Source organism: Phoca vitulina, unplaced genomic scaffold (assembly GCF_004348235.1).
Source record: "Phoca vitulina isolate PV1807 unplaced genomic scaffold, GSC_HSeal_1.0 scaffold50, whole genome shotgun sequence".
Lineage (NCBI taxonomy): Eukaryota > Metazoa > Chordata > Mammalia > Carnivora > Phocidae > Phoca > Phoca vitulina.
In genome coordinates, this window is record NW_022589753.1 from 1,404,562 (window position 1) to 1,420,391 (window position 15,830).

General features: G+C 64.5%; 1 protein-coding gene across 1 annotated transcript; it reads left to right on the forward strand.

The window, feature by feature from the left end:
* Window positions 1-1,842: 1,842 nt before the first annotated feature.
* GATA5 (GATA binding protein 5) lies at window positions 1,843-11,222 on the forward strand. Its single transcript, XM_032387500.1, has 6 exons — window positions 1,843-2,380; window positions 3,569-3,744; window positions 9,689-9,814; window positions 10,210-10,297; window positions 10,594-10,718; window positions 11,067-11,222. Exons 1-6 carry the CDS (start codon window positions 1,843-1,845, stop codon window positions 11,220-11,222), a joined length of 1,209 nt encoding a protein of 402 aa, XP_032243391.1.
* Window positions 11,223-15,830: the final 4,608 nt, after the last annotated feature.

Genomic DNA, 15,830 nt, shown 5'->3' on the forward strand with positions numbered 1-15,830 from the left:
GCAGGAGTCCATCTGGCAGGTGGTTGGAGGGGGGGAGTGTGGGGGAGGGGCTGGGAACTGCGGTGGGGGGCAGTATCGAAGGCCACTTGCTCCCCTTCCCACTGGCATCCCGACAAGGCTTGTGCAGGGTCCGGGGCCTGCCCTGGAAACTTCTGTGGCATCTCCAACCAGGGTGTGAGCGGGAGCCTTTCCTGCCACCCTTCCAAAACCGTCCTTCCTGGGCAGCCCAGCCAGGTTCACCCCATATGCCTCAACATGCACCCCAAATCCCTGCCTGCTATCAGCCGGGAGAGTGTGGGAGAGGGGTACAGGGACCACTGCACCCTCCACAGGCTGACAGCCCCTGGGGTCTAGCCCACCATGGAGGGGCTAAAGGCCTGTTGCTATAAACAGGAACATTCGCAGCCCCGAGCAGCGCAGCCAAGGGCCGCCTGGTAAGCCCTGTTCCTGCCCAGCCAGCGTCACCCCGCGTCCACTGTGGCTGTCCGCTCAGAGGGCTGGGGGCCTGTTGAGGCCCCAGGAGGCCCCCCTCTGCGGGCAGCGCTACCACCACGGGGTCCACCCAGGGAGTGCCAGAGGGCACTTCCATGACCTTGGTGGCCTCCCACCCATCCCACATTTCTGGCTTCTGGAGGAGATCTTCCTGTGACCCCACTCCGCTCCCCATCGCCAGGGTCAGGCGAAAGGTCCCACCTAGGGGTGGCGGCGGGGAGCAGGGAGCGGAACTGGGGCGAAGGGAGTGCATCCAGGTATCCGGGTAGCTCCCACCAACGCGCCAAGCCCCTGCCCCCCCACCCCCACGCTGGGATCGAGCCTGAAGTTGCCCTGCTTGGTCAGAAACTGAGGAAACTGTGGGACTCCGGCTGCACTTCGCGCATGGGGTGGCCCTTGTCGACCCGGGTGGAGCCCGGAGACACTGAGCTGGGCGTCCCCATGGAAGCCGGATCCTGGCGCCGGGCCCCGCGTCCAACGACGGGGCCCCACCGCCGCGTGTGCGGGAGCCCGGCTGACCGGCTCTCTGGCTCGTCCGCAGGAGCCCAACCGGACACCGGGCCAGCCTCGGTGGAGTCGGGCTGGCGAGGAGGGAGGGGTGCGGATCCGCGAATCCCCGGAACAAATTTAGGGACGTCTCCGCGTCCCAGCTAGCCCGGGGCCCCACCGAGCACCGGCAGGTCCCTCCCGCCCGCTTCAGCCAGGACGGAGCGCTGGGTGTCCCGCGCCCCGCGCCCCGCGTCCCGACCCCTTTCCCGCCGAGCCCGGGGAGCCGGGCCTGCTCGGGTCACGTGGCGCAGCGGCCGCAGCCCCAGCGCTGACCCCGCGGGAGGAGAGGGGAGGGGAGGGGAGGAGAGGGGGGAGGAGAGGGAGGGGGGAGGGAGGGGCAGCGGGGCCGGCCGGGGCGGCGCGGAGGGGCGGCGGGGCGCCCGGGATTCCCTGCGGCACCGCGCGGCCCCGGGCTCCCAGTCTGCAGCCCTCTTGTCGCCGGCCCGCCGAGACCGCCGCGCCCTCCGCGGGACAGCCCCGGCCCGGCCTGGCTCCCGCTCCCAGCGCGGCGGGGCCCCCGCGCCCAGGCCCCGAGGACGTGCGGCCGCTCCCTGTGGGCCCCCGCCGAGCCCACCCCGGGAAGCTCCGAGGCCCGGCAGCGGAGGAGGTGAGCTGGGCGCTGCGGCTGCGCCGGGGCTGTCCCGCGGCATCTCGGGGCCACCCGCGCCCCGCCGTTCTGACCCCGCGGCCGGCGGGGGAGCGGGGAGCGCGGCACGAGCGCGGGCGCCGCCCGGGGTGCGCAGCAGCCGCGAACTCGACGCCCGTCCGTCTTCCCTGCAGGTCAAGGCCGCGCGGGGGAAGATGTACCAGGGCCTGGCGCTGGCCCCGAGCCCCGGCCAGGCCGCCTACGCGGACTCGGGCGCCTTTCTGCACGCGCCAAGCGCCGGCTCCCCGGTGTTCGTGCCGCCCGCGCGCGTCCCCTCCATGCTGCCCTACCTGCCGGCGTGCGAGCCGGGACCGCAGGCCCCGGGGCTGGCGGCGCACCCCGGCTGGGCGCAGGCGGCGGCAGACTCGTCCGCCTTCGGCTCCGGCAGCCCGCACCCGCCGGCCGCTCAGCCGGCCGCACCCACCGCCTTCCCCTTCCCGCACAGCCCCCCAGGGCCCGGCGGCGGCGGCGCGGGGACCCCGGACGCTGGCGCCTACCAGGGCGCGCTGCTGGCCCGCGAGCAGTACCCGGCCCCGCTCCGCCGGCCAGTGAGCGCGCCCTACCCCGCCGCCTACCCGGCCTACGTGAGCACCGAGGTGGCCCCGTCCTGGACCTCCGGACCCTTCGACGGCAGCGTCCTGCACGGCCTACAGAGCCACCCGGCTGGCTTCCCCGGCCGCAGGGCCACCTTCGGTGAGTGCGAGACGGGTGCCGGCACTGGCCGGGTGCAAACCCGCACCCTGCGAATGCTCCCCGGCCGGGTCCAGAACTGCGGGGACAAGTAAACCCCGGGCACCATAGATGTCTGCCACCAGCTCACCCTCCTTGGGATGAAAAACACGGGTCCTGAACTCGTTTACAGTTAGCAAGAAAGTGTTTTTTCCTTTCACGCATCTGAGCCCCACATTCTGGATTGTGCCGATTTAGAGCCTACCTCATAAATGCTCTTACGGAAAGTTTTGGAAGTGATTTTTATAAAATTCAAAATACTGGATTATTTAAGTAAGCCGCCACATTCATCTCTGTTCTAGAATGTTTACGTATTCTAATTTGTGACCTGGTTTCAATTGCTCCCCCTGGGGTATAAATTTGGATAATCGGATTCTGGGTCTGGAAGGCAGAGATTTGCTCCACCCGGTTTGTGAGTAGCCCGCACCCAGACACTTTCTCACCCCTGCGGCCATGCCTGGCCTGCGTTTGCTGCCCGTAGGGACCAGGTCCTACCCCGCCGCTGGAGGAGGCCTCGCTGGCCCACTCTCCAGCAGCCTCTGGGCCCTGCTGGCTCCCCCGCGCAGGAAGCGGGGTCCCCTCCGCGGGAGCCCAGGGCAGCCCCACGATGATCGATCCCCACCCCGCCCCCATAGGGTGCCTGGCCCAGTGTCTCGGCCATCCCCCCCTGCGTGGGTCCCCAAGTGGGCGGCGAGGCCCCACCACGCTGTTGTTCTGGCGAGGATCGTGGTCACCCCCACAGCGCAGCTGGCCGTAGCCCCTGTGGGACGTCCCCATCCACTCGGCCTCACCACCACGGCCCCTTGTCAATGTCCCGTGTTGCAGAGAACAGGCCCCTCGGCCGCCTCCCTCTGCCAATGCTGAGGATCCTGCCTCCCCAGGGGAGGGAAGTTCCACCCGGTTCCCTGCTGTGCACCCGGAGGTTTGATTTATTAACCTTCCCCCACCCTACAAAGGCAACCCTAACCAGTTTTTTTTAATCTGCCACCAACTTTGTTGTATGTAAAGTTAAGATTTAAAATAAAATTAGATACGATAAATTTTAAAATAAAATAAATTCAAGGTGCACACAAAACAAGGCAAATGCAGCGGACGCTGTGGGTTCCGGGGGGGAAGCGGGAGCCTCGGCCCATGAACCGCCCGTCCCCGCAGTGTCGGACTTCTTGGAAGAGCTCCCCGGCGAGGGTCGCGAGTGCGTCAACTGTGGGGCCCTGTCCACACCCCTGTGGCGTCGCGACGGCACCGGCCACTACCTGTGCAATGCTTGTGGCCTCTACCACAAGATGAATGGCGTCAACCGGCCACTCGTGCGCCCGCAGAAGCGCCTGGTGAGTGCGCGGCCTGGCCCGGGTCCCCGCGCAAGCAACCCAGGGCGGGGCGGCAGGGCAGGGCCGGGAGGTGAGGAACAGGGGGCAGCCGGCTGCTCCAACAGCGGGGAGCTGGGAGGCCCAGGCCCCAGGACAGGACCTGCCCCGCTGCTCCACAGAAAGGAACCGAGGGGCCCCTGAACTTAAGGTTGCACGCCCCGGGTCGCAGCCAGCCTGCTGAGGCTCAGCCCTGGGGCTCCCGGGGTGGCAGGGGCACAGGGTGGCTTGGCCCAGGCATGGGGCTGGCGGGGAGGGTGGCTGCTAGGTGGGGCTGGCTCTGTTGGAGGACGTTGAAATCCTACACAGAAGGGGGCTTTGGGGCCCTGCCTCTTGGGGAGCACTTTCCACCCGATACCAGGCAGCTGGGACTGAGACCGGGTCTATGGTTGTTCAAGGCACAAAACTTGTTTTCACTTTTGGTTTTTTCTGGTGTGTGGCTGGTACAGAGTGGAGGACTGGGAACTCGACTTTTGCCCCCAGCAGGGCAGAGTCCCCAGAAGCTGCGTAAAGGTCTAAAGCTACTTTATCCTACACCATCCCACAGGCAAACTTGGATGTTCAAGGAGTTTGTTAAGTGGAGGGGGCTGCCTTTGTTTGCAAGCTGTCTAAAGTTAAGGAGGCCCTAGTGGCTCCAGGGTCCACGGTCGGGGCATCGCTGTGTCTGGGGGTGCCTCCCTTCTGGTCTAATGCTGGCAGGAGCCCTGTCGGGGCCAGTCAGCTGGTTCTGGCCGGTTCTGGTGCCTGGGACCAGTGGGGGTGGGGTGGAGGGCTGGTCCCCCCGCCCCCGGTCCCGGGCTGCATGGTTCTCAGGAGCCCACCTTTACTGGGCTGTGGGAGCCCCCGACCCTCCAAGGCCCCAGACCAGGCAGGCAGGAAGCAGGACTGACTCAGGCAGTTTGGGGGAAACCACTGTTTTTCTCCCCTGATCTAGCCTGGTGTTTGGGGCTCTGCAGGCCCCCCAGCTTCCCTCCACCCATGCTGTGCCTCCTGGAAGGGGATACCTCAGAATCCATATCACCCCCTCACTTTCATCTCTGTCCCTGTGATCACGCCCCCCACCCCGACATGTGCTGCAGCGGCTTGGCGTCTGATGTGGCCCTCACTGAGAGGGAAACTGAGGCTAGCAGCAGGAGTGTCCCGGGGGACGGCAGCCCCTCCCTGCTCCAACCACTCTTCCCCATGCGGACACACTGGTAAACAGGAAAAGGTGTGGGGCCTCCCTGCCTTTGCCCCCCACCTTGCACAGGGCTCACCTCCCAGCAGAAATCCCTGAGCTGGGGGGCAAGCAGACAGGCCACCATCGAGGCATTGAGGCATTTACCTTCACAACAGCCAGATGATGAACCCCAGGGCTCAGAGACGCTCGGAGGGCACACAGTGGGCCCTGGGTTCTGAGCAGGACTGTCTGCCTCGTGCTCACCAGGAGCCTGCTGGCCCTGTCTTGGGTCTCCTGGCCCCGTGGCCCCTGCACACACTGTCCCCCTGCTGTGTTGTAAAGATTAAATGAGGCAGGACACTTAGGCAGGCCTTGGCCAGCTCTGTGGACTGGCTGAGGACATGGCATCTGGCCTGGTGAGGTCTGCGCTTCCTGGTCTGGGGGACAAAGAATATTGAGCTTTAAGGAAGCTTCCTGGGGTGAAGAATCCCTTTGTGCCCGCCTATCTCCCCAAGGCGGCAGGCCTCAGAGGGTGCACAGCCCGTCACCCCTGTGTCCAGGCCCAGGCAGATCTGAGTGCGGAACATGCCTAGGAAGTGTATGCCAAGCGGGGCTGGGGTCCAGGGGGGGTGTTCACGTAGCCGTCCTTCTCCCGTCTGTCCTTGAGCTGTCCTGTGAGGGTTTCCTCTGACTTTCTCTGGGTTCCTGCCTGGCACTCAGGGAGGGTGGCCCCACCGCTTCCCCGTGGCTGGTCCCGGCAGGGCCAGGCTCATGCGGAAACTCAGAGGTTCTCGGAGAGTGCTGGGACCAGAGCCTGGCCCACAGGGCTCCCAGCCATGGGGGGACTGGCCAGTGGCCCCAGACCTGCCCCCAGCGGTGCCTCACTCTCCCTCACGTGTGGCCGGAACTGATGCCCCAGGAGACAACTGTCCTAACGTCCTTTTAAATGACTAAGAAAGTTCTAGAAGCTCATCAGTAATAGGCACGCGTCCCCCTCCCAGCAGGAGCTCATATCCGTTCTGCCCTTTGCATCCCGCGTGCATCCTTCATCCCAGGCCAGAGCCGTTGACCTGAGGCTTCTGTCAGTGTAGACGAGTAGGTAGTTGTGGTCTGCAGACTGCTGCGTGCGTGCATGCGTAACCAGGTGCTCTAGAGCCCCTCACACCCACCCCCCGCACGTCCGAGCCCCACGGCCAAGGCCAGGGGACGCTCGGGAAGTGGCCAGTGCCGCGGGGGGCCCGGCAGCCTTCGCCAAGCGAATCCGGACCTTGACGAGGACGCTGGGTTTTCCTTCCTGCACGGCCCGCCTCGCAGACTCGCCCTGGCAGGTTCGCCCTTGGACAGCAGGGGACACGCGCGGTATCAGGTGAAGTGTCCACCACGTATCCTTTTCCAAGAGCCTGGGAGGACCTGCTCAAAATCGGGCCATTTTCTGCTGCTTTTTGGGAGCCGAGGTACTTACTTTCCAAAGTGTTTGTCTCTGTGCGCGCTCGCCTCAGCCCTGCAAGCCGCGCAGCGCCAGCCCCCTGCTCCTCGGCCCTCGGCCAGCCCCGCCCCTGGCTCCGCGCTGCCCACCGCCCTGAATTCTTCACTCGAATCCGGGCGCGTGCAGGGCCTAGAGCTCAGGGCAGCTCTGCTGCACGGGCAGGCTTTGAAGCTTAACTTCTTTTGAAAAGAACAGACCAAAAAGGAAAAACAAAACTCAGCCAGAAGAGGCCTGGCCGTGAGGAGGCCCTGAGAGCGGCCAGGCCGGGCTGCTTGTCCAGGCGGCGGGGAAGGACAGGCGGGGAGGGACAGCACCGGGGACATGTCCCTGACGTGTGCTCAGCTGAGGGAGGCGGCTCTGCCCGCCCGGCGCCTCTGGCCTCCGTGTCCTATCTGTCCCGCTCAGCCTGATGAGAGGAGAGGAAAATATGAATGAGCAAACACTTTGAAATTGTTTTCCATTTTCTTAATTTTTATTTATGTCCACTGAAAAGTAACTCACTCCTAATCCGGGTTCCCGATTTTTCCGTCGCGCTCGCAGGGTACAGAGTGACGTCCGCGAGCTCCTGGGGCTGCTTTCCACGCGCACACACGGCGCGGGCCCCACCTTTGCCTCCACGCCTGTGTCTCGGGCGCTGCGTGCCCGTGGGTCCCCGTCTGAGACGCACGGGAACTGTGGGGGACGTTTGTGGGGGGCGAGCCTGACTGTGCGCTCGCGAGTGCCACCGAAAACGAGCACTGGGTTCAAGGCTCGCGCGGGCATGTTTGCGCCCCAGCCACTCGAGTGTTCCCGCGGGAAGGACTTAGTGAGAAGGGGCTGATGGCCCAAGGAGGCGAGAGGCGTGGCAGTCCCATCTTTCAACAGTGGTGCGGTTTTTCTGGAAGGTGGGATGGCAGTATGAGCTCTAAGGGAGCTGAGATTGGTAGAAGTGCCTGAGGGTCCCAGCTGGAAGGGGAGAGCAAGGCGCAGCAGGAGGTGGGGACCTCACCAGATAAAATACCGCTCAATTAAATGGGAATTTCAGATAAACAGCAACTAGCATTTGACTGTAACTGTGTCCCAAATATTGCCTGGAGGCACACTTGTTCAGAGTACCTGTTGCTTGTCCGAAGTTCACATCTAGCGGCGCATCCTGGGGCCTAGGGTAGGTCCCCGGGCCTCCTCCCGCTTTAGGAAGGTGGATGGATTGTGGGCGGCAGGGACCCCACCTCACGAGGACAGGGGGCACCACCCCCCGTGGGCATAGCTCCTGGCACCCCAGAGACAGATGGGAGAGAGGGACAGCGCAGGGAGGGGGACGGGACAGGGAGAGGACACTCAAATCGCGTTCGGTAAAAGCAGCTGCTTTCTAGGCAGGGTCAGGCTGGGGACCCTGGTTGACTCCGGGTCCAGGCTCCTGCCTCTGAGCACACTCCACCGTCTGGCCGGGGCTGCAGCCACCTTTCCCTTCCGGTTCTGCTGGGGCCTCAGCTGGGAGCCAGCTTTGTCCACTCTAGCTCGCGCACGAGTCCAGCCCCAGGTGCCCCCAGGAAGACCGCCAGAGATCCCTGGGAGGCTGGACATCAGGATGAGGTTTCCCCGACCCGGGCCAGAGACTTGGCCCAGTCTTCCTCTGGAGTCTCGAAGGCCCCGTCCCTTCCTTGCCTTTTGGCCCTTTTGTCCCAGAGCCTGGGGCAGAGTCCTGGCTGGAGACTGGAGGCCAAGCCTCTCATTAAATAGCGCAGAATTCTCTGTAGCCTGTGGCAGCCTCCGCACCTGGAAGGTGGGGAGGGCGAGGAGGTATTTTCATGTCTTGAGTTTTCTTGGGGATGGCTGGGCAGAGGGCTTGAGACCGGCTCCCGCTCTCCCTCCCGGGCCATTCCCAGGGGCAGGCCTGTACCCTCGACCAGCTGACCACAGCCTGGGGGAGAGGGGTGGGCAGGAGGTGGTTGGCAAGGCCGGCCACGCTCAGCCACTGCAGAAGGAAGGGTCCTAGAGACGGTTGAAAGATGGGGAAGCTGAGCCCGGTCCCTTGTCTGCCACTCCTAACCGAGGACACATTCCTTTTGTGGTTGTATTCGGCCCCCTCACTTTTGATTGCCCCCCAGCTCCGTCCTGGAGAACACATCCAGGGGACGATTTTGATATGAGGTCCTCATGGGCTTCTGTCCTGGTGCCCCAGGGTGCCACTGAAACACCGGATGGGATGTGGCCCGGTCTGACGCCGGTGCCATGGGGAGAACGGGTCAGAGACCCTGCATCACATCGCTGTGGTCCGGTGGGCAGCCAGGGACCTGGACCGGGGGCTCAGAGCAAGTGGGGGGAAGGGTTGAGCAGGTTCACGGGCACCTGAGGGCCAGGACGGGGGGTGGGCTGGGCTCTGGCAGCTCACGGAATCCTGAGCGGGTAGGAGATCCCCTGTGTCAGGCCCACCCCAGCCCGCCAGCTGGGCAGAGCCCCTTCCCAGGCCTTGTCAGGCTCAGATTCCTGAGCCCCAAATGACCCACTCTCTCAGGATCCCTGGAGTTGGTGTTGTCTGGGCCTTGCCAGGCCCCCAAGTGCGGAGAGGTTTGGGGTCCCTGGTCATATGAGACCTGCAGAATTGGGGGTCAGTCCTGCAGGGAGACGTGGGAAGGAGGTAGGCCTCTGGAACGTCAGGGCCTCAGGAAGGTTCTGGATGGGTCCAGTCTTGCTCTGACATGCGACACAGTGAGCAGTACGAGGGAGGTGCGGGTGGGTCAGCCCGCCGCCCGCCCGAGAGTGGGTGAGCTGAGCACGTGCGCTAGATCCTGTCTTGGAAGGCAGGTGCCCTGCATGCTTAGCCTGGGGCCCAAGCTCCGGGGGGGATCCTGTGGCCCCATGGGGTTCTGCTCCATCTTAGCAGCCTGGGATGAAGGCCCAGCATTGGCCGCGAAAGAGATAGCACCAGAAAAGCAGTTGCCTTTTTGTGTTAGGTTCTTCATGGGGTCCTGACCCCACGACAGGTGGGTCTGTTCTCACCCGCTCTTTACTGGGGGGGAAACTGAGGCCCAGAGAGGTGAAGTGACCCGTCCCAGGGTTCGAGGTGCGTGGAGTCACAGCTCCAGGGAATGCAGGCGGTCCCTGTCAGGGGCAGACCTCGCGACCTCAGCGCCCCGAACACCTTCTCGCCGGCCCCGCGTGGTCCCGGGCCTGGCTGCCGGTCAGTCCTGAGTCCCGCTCGCAGCCCCTCCAGGTGGTGGAGCCCAGGGCACCCCCGCCCCCCCCGCCCCCGCTCACACCGGCCTCCCCGCCCCCATCCACAGTCCTCGTCCCGCCGTGCCGGTCTCTGCTGCACCAACTGCCACACGACCACCACCACGCTGTGGCGGCGCAACGCGGACGGCGAGCCGGTGTGCAATGCCTGTGGGCTCTACATGAAGCTGCACGGGGTGAGCGGGCATGGGCGGGGCGCGGGCGGGGCGCGGGGCGGGGCGGGGGGCACGGGGCAGGGGGTGAGGGGGCAGAGGGGGCGGTGTGTTTCCCGCGTGGCCCCCACGGACTGCCAGGTACTGGCGGGCCCACTGAGGCTCAGCCTGGGACAGGGGCTAGGCCCCCTGGTGTGCTGTCTGCCCCCGACGACCTCCCGGCCCCTACAGCTTCCTGGAGGAAGGGGCCGTGCCAGGGCCAGCAGCTCCCCAAACGGGTCTCTGAGGACACGCTCGGCTCCTGGAGGGCCCAGCTCCGCGGGGCTGACATTAGGGCACGTGGCCATGCAAGGGGCCCAGGGGTGAGCAGGGACGGGACCAGCCACCCGCCCTTGCCCACCCCTGCCTGCCCCTGCCAGGTGCCACGGCCCCTGGCGATGAAGAAGGAAAGTATCCAGACACGAAAACGGAAACCCAAGAACATTGTGAAGACCAAGAGCTCCTCAGGTGTGTGGGGCCAGGGCCCGTCGGGATTCCGGGAGGGAGCCCAATGCCCAGCCCTTGCCCCGCGGAGTCACTTCGAGTGTCTCAAATTCCACCATTAGACAGTTACATGTTTGGCTCAAGCATTGTCCTCCTGAAGTGCAAATACCCCTGATTCTGCCCTGGTCTTGTCTGGTCTGGGGGGGGGCGGCGGGTGGTGAGGGGCAGGAGGGCAGGCTGAGGATGCCACACCCAGGCCCTCTCATTAAGTGACCGGTGCAGCTCGATCTGATGGCTTCAGTAAATGCCCCACCTTCCAGGATGTTCAGGGAACAGCACAGCCTCGCCGCCCTCCGTCCCAGACCCTGAGAGCCCAGCGGCTACTTTGAAACCCAAACCAAGCCTGGCATCACCTTCATGCCCCGGGTCCAGCGTCACCTCCCAGGTAAGGGAGGTAGGGCAGAGTGGGGTGCCCAGAGCTGGCTCCCGGGTACCTCCTCAGGGAACCCCGACTCCCCGACCAGGTCAGACCCCCATCACAGCCCCCAAGGGCCTCTCCCAGGAGCTCAGAGCTGGGCACACAGGTGGTCATTGGTACCAGCAGCTGACCTGTGGCAGACGCCGGGCTTTGAGCCCCACATGTGTCATCCTGCCGATCTCAAGGAGTCCCCCACAGTTCCAGGGCCTGAGGAAGCCCCTTAAGGCAAATGGCCTGGTCCTGAGGTCTCCTTACCCCAAGCGAGGCCAACTGGCCATTCTTGCATTCCCATGCATCCCAATGCTCTCCCTGCAGACCTCCGGCCAGGCGGATGACCCCCTGGCCCCCAGCCACGTGGAGTTCAAATTCGAGCCCGAGGACTTTGCCTTCCCCTCCGCAGCCCTGGGTCCCCAGGCTGGCCTCGGCAGGACCCTGCTCCAGGAGACCTGGTGTGCGCTGGCCTTGGCCTAGGTCCTCAGGCACCCACCAGACCCCCCTCACTGCCTGCTCGGCTCCAGCCCAGCAGAGAGAGACCACCAGGCCCACCCACCAGAAGAGACCAGCCAGTGGGACTTCGAGGGACCTCGAGGCACTGGGCATCGCTCGCCATGGGCGGGGGGAGGCCTCTGTACACACAGCGGTCAGGCCCCAGAGCAGGAAGAAGGCTAATGAGAAGAGCCCGAGCCCCCACCGCAGACAGCAGGAGACTCCCCCAAATGCTGTGCCAGGCTCTGCCCAGGCCACTCCAGCCAAGGCTGACCTGCAGCGCCCACCGCCAACTTGAGTTCTCTTGTCAACATTTGCCATCGCCATGTTTACATGTTGCAGAAGCTGGAAAAAAAACCTAACTTCTTGTCATAAAACCAGGATCACAAACGAAATGGCCGAGGTCAGGCCAGCAACATGAATGAGGGGAGTAGCCGGACGTGGGACCTCCTCAAGCCTCAGGATCTGTCCCTTTCTCGCATCTGATGGATAGAGCCAAGGCACGGAGAACTTCCCCTCCCGTGAGTGAGGGACTGCCAGGGACAGATGTGCAGGTTGTGCACTGTACCAGGATGCCACCCCAAGGGCAAGCCGCTCACACTCTAGTCATCATCTACTTGTATATTTATTTGGATGGTTTTCCCAGAGGGGGCAGTAAGAGTCCTCATTCTGACTGAATCCGTATTGTGACCGTTTCTGACAGGCAGAGTAAAGGACCTGGGGCCCCGTGCTGACCCCATAGGAACTATCAGGGCCGGGGGGGGGGTGACCACATGTCCTGGCTCACCTGGGGTCAGCCCAGCTTAGTTTGTTGCCCCCGTGGAAGCCCTCCCCTCACGGAGTGGGGTGATAAGTTAGCGGGTCACGCTGGCTAGAGACAGCGCTGCCCAAGGGCGCAGGGTGACTACCACTAGCTTGGTGGCGGGGAGGCGGTAGGGAAGGGAGGGAGCGGGGTGCGCCGTGCCCAAGGGTCACATCCTGGCTTCTGTTCAGCGGCTGCCTCTCGCCAGTGAGCCAGCTGTGGGCGCCCCGTGTGCCGCCCTGGCTACGGCTCGTCTTTCACACTGAAGAACCGTGGTCCCCCGGCGCCAGGTTCCGGACCGTCCGCCCGTCCTGAGCTGGCACCTCGAGTTCAAGCTGCGCAACTTACACCTGATCTTGTCTATTTCTTTTTTTTATCAAAGACAAATGATGCCATAAGAAAAATGTAAAATAAAGACGTTGATTTTGCATTTCCTTTTCCCAAATGCCTGTGGGGTTTTCCAGCCTGGTCCCTGCCGGCCAGGTCGCCTCCAGGTCTGGTGCTCACTCAGGCTGTCTGTCCGTTCAGAAACTTGTCTCCACACGTTGGTCTGCTGGACCTCGCTGGCCACTCCAAGTTGGCCAGGAGACCCTTAAGCACAGTGCCTTCGAGGTCGCCTGTCCGCATGGGGGAGGGACACGGGGTCAGCCTGGGGGGCCACATGTGGAGAAGTCCTCGCTCCCGGGTCAGGTGGACTGGAGTTTGAGGCGCTGCCCTGCCTCGTATGGCCACGCTGGGTGGCAAGGAGGGGACAGGGACCAAGACGAGGTTTGGGGCACTGGGAGCCCGTGTCCCCATGTAGGTCTCGTGCTCCTCCCTGCAGGTCAGCAGGCAGACAGGCAGTGTTGGGATGAGCCCGGGGGACACAGGGACACGCATGAGTCAGGCACCCAGGCAGGCCGGATGCTGCCACCTCTCATCTTCCAAATGTCCACAGGAAGTCCGTAGCCTTGGTGCCTCGGCCCCCATCTGTGAGTCAGGATACCCACCCCGCTACACGGAGGGCTTCAGCAGGGCCGCCCAGATCTGGTGACCCGATGGGCCTGTTAAACGCAGACTCTCAGGGCCCGGGAGCCTGCATGGAGCCCAGTGCCCAGGGTCCCTGCAGAGCCACGTTGGGAGCCCTGTGGCCAGGGCCAGGCTGCAGAGGAAGACCCCCGGAGTGCAGTCTGTCTAACGAGTCACAGCACTTTCAGGAAACAGGCTGGGCAGGAGAAGTGGGAACGGAGTCACACCTGCAGCGTTGTGCCCATGGGCGGACGTGCCGGGGGGATGGGGCTCAGCCGGGACATCACACCCCTGTCACGGGGCACGGGGAGCTTGCTGCCATCTCGTCTCCGTGCCCACAGGCCCCGGGCTGCCGTTCCCGGGAGACCGCTCACAGGGAGCAGGTGAGCAGCCATCCGGCGGGGCAGGGCAATGCCCCTTCCCACCTGCTTGTGGAGCCTTCTCCCACCCTGCCAGGGTGCGGGGTCCCCGAGTGGGAGACCCAGATCATTACTTTGAGGGAACCAAGTGGCAGTGCCCTCCTCTGCCTGCCCAGCCCTGAGCAGCTGTTGGGGGGGACACATCTGTCCTCCTGCCCTGTCGGGCCCAGCCCGTCCTCGGGCACCCCAGGCTCTGGGAGAGGGTAACGGGCCCCAGAGTGAAGGAGACGAGAGGCAGGAGACAGTGGGAGGCCACAGAGCACCCTCGAGGACCACATGGCAGCACGACAGGGCCTGGGCATGGAGGGACAGCACAGCATCCTCATACAGCTGTGCTACCGCTTGGGAGCCCAGGGCTTCTGTTGGAGGCTCGGTTTCCCCATCCGTAGGTCGAGGAGGATGCCACGTGCCTAGGGCCAGGTCTGGGATCCACACGAGTGCGCAGCCCGTCCGGGCCTGGAGGTCCCTGGGGATGGAAGCAGCGTTCTGCACTACCCGACGCAAGGAGGCTTCCTGGAGGTGTCCACTGTAGGATGGGTAGGGTCCCCACAGAGAGGAGGAGGGACTGGATGCCCCGGCCCCAGGCACCCGGCCCGTGAAGAGGGGTCCTCGACAGGAAGTGGGGAGGGTTGACAAAGAGGGAAGGAAGCAGTGACCTCCTCCCTGTTTTTGTCATTTTTAAATGTGTCGTGCCCAGGATGAGGGAGGCCAGGCACCCTACCTCTGGGCATGGGTGTTGCTGCTAATTTAAGCCTTTTCCCCAGTGCCCCTTCAGGGCCGGAAGCTGTCAGGACCCAGAGCCTTAATATAGCCGCCAGCAGCCCCCTTCCTGCAGCTCTTCCTCCCGCGAGCTCACCCCTCGGCCCCGCCCGGCTGGTCATAAACAACCGGATGAGCTGGGGAGCCTGGCGGCGTGGGCAGCCCGGCCGCTATCGCAAGGACAGGACGCATGGAAGGGCTGCTCAGTGTGCGCCGCCTGACCGCGCAGTCCATTCCCATCACCTCCCAGCTGAAGCAGGGACCCTGGATCCTGCCACTGTCCCGGCCACAGAACGTGTCCCCTGAACCCCCGCGGGTCCGTCCTGGGTGCCTTGAGGCAGGAGAGGACCCTGTCACTGAAGCCGAGAAACTGAGCGTCCCGGGCGCAGAAGAAAGGGAGACACCCGGGTCCCTCCAGTCGGTTTCCCTCCCCCCCCACCCACTGAGAGCCCTAACACTTCTCTGCAGGTGCAGAGCCGGGGTCCGAAGCACCCAGCGACCTCTGGCGGGGCTCCTCCGAGGGGACCCCACCCCCAGGTCATCAGGCACCCAGCCAGGGTCGGTGACAGCCGCGGCCGCGGCTCACCCTGCTTTTCCGAGTCTTGTTGCATTTAGCCAAGAGTGTATTCGGTGCCCACCCCAGGGTGCGTTTGTGCCCTCGGGCCCTGGTGCCGCCTCACCCCGGCCTCCGCCAGTCGCCTGCCCCTGCGTCACCCCGGCAGCGCAGCCCGGGGCACCACGTGCAGCTGGGCGGGACCTGAGGGCTTCCGGGGGCGCCGGGGCTACCACCAAAGACCGCTCACTGAAAAACGGGTGCAGCTTCCCTAAGGTGCTCGGCTGAAAACTGGAACGTGCTTCTCAAGAAGGGAAAATGGTTCTTTGGCGTAAGCAATGCAGGGTCCCAACGTTTTATTTGACCAAATAAGGACATTTCTTAGAAGAGAACAGTTGCTGTTGTCACCATCATCAGACACAGGCCATTCTGCCACCAGACGCAGCCGCCGCTGTCTCTGGGGACGGGACGATGCCTTTATAGCCTCTCGCTGTTTCCTCTGCCTCAAACCGCGGACGGCTTGTGGCGGCACCGGCTGCCATCCTCCAGGCCATGTGGACAGACAGAGGACGGCCAGGCCTTGGGGTCCCAGCCCCCAAGTGGATCCCCGTTCGGCTGACGGAGGCCGAGAGGCCAGGTGCCCCCGAGGCTGCGCGGCTGAGGCGCCAGGGGTCCCCGTCCTTCTTCCCGCGTGCACTTAGGCAGAGGCTGAACCGGCCCCAGAGGGGAGGGGGCTGGCCGAGCCCACAGTCCTGCTGGAGCCGGGGTGGGGGTGGCCGGCCCTCGACGACCACTCGGAGGCCATGGCAGGCAGCCCCCCCCTACAATGCCCTGCGACGCCCGCCAAGATGTTGACATGGACGGCTCCAGCTGCCTTATTTATTATCTGATAAAGGGCTCTCGGCACCGCTGGTGGACGGCGTCTGGCCGTGCTGGGGCCTGGGGGAGGGAGGCGGGTGGCTGGGAGGCCAGGAGGCCAGAGCAGCCTCCACACTGGACTCTGGGGCAGGCACACTGAGGAATCTGGACTTTTCCTGGCGAGCGGCTTTCCT

Excerpts from the sequence above, each read along its gene's own strand:
- GATA5 (XM_032387500.1), top strand. The coding sequence starts at position 1,843 with ATGTACCAGGGCCTGGCGCTGGCCCCGAGCCCCGGCCAGGCCGCCTAC. Across the intron at positions 2,381-3,568 it reads CGGCCGCAGGGCCACCTTCG|TGTCGGACTTCTTGGAAGAG; the intron begins GTGAGTGCGAGA and ends CCGTCCCCGCAG. Across the intron at positions 3,745-9,688 it reads TGCGCCCGCAGAAGCGCCTG|TCCTCGTCCCGCCGTGCCGG; the intron begins GTGAGTGCGCGG and ends CCCCATCCACAG.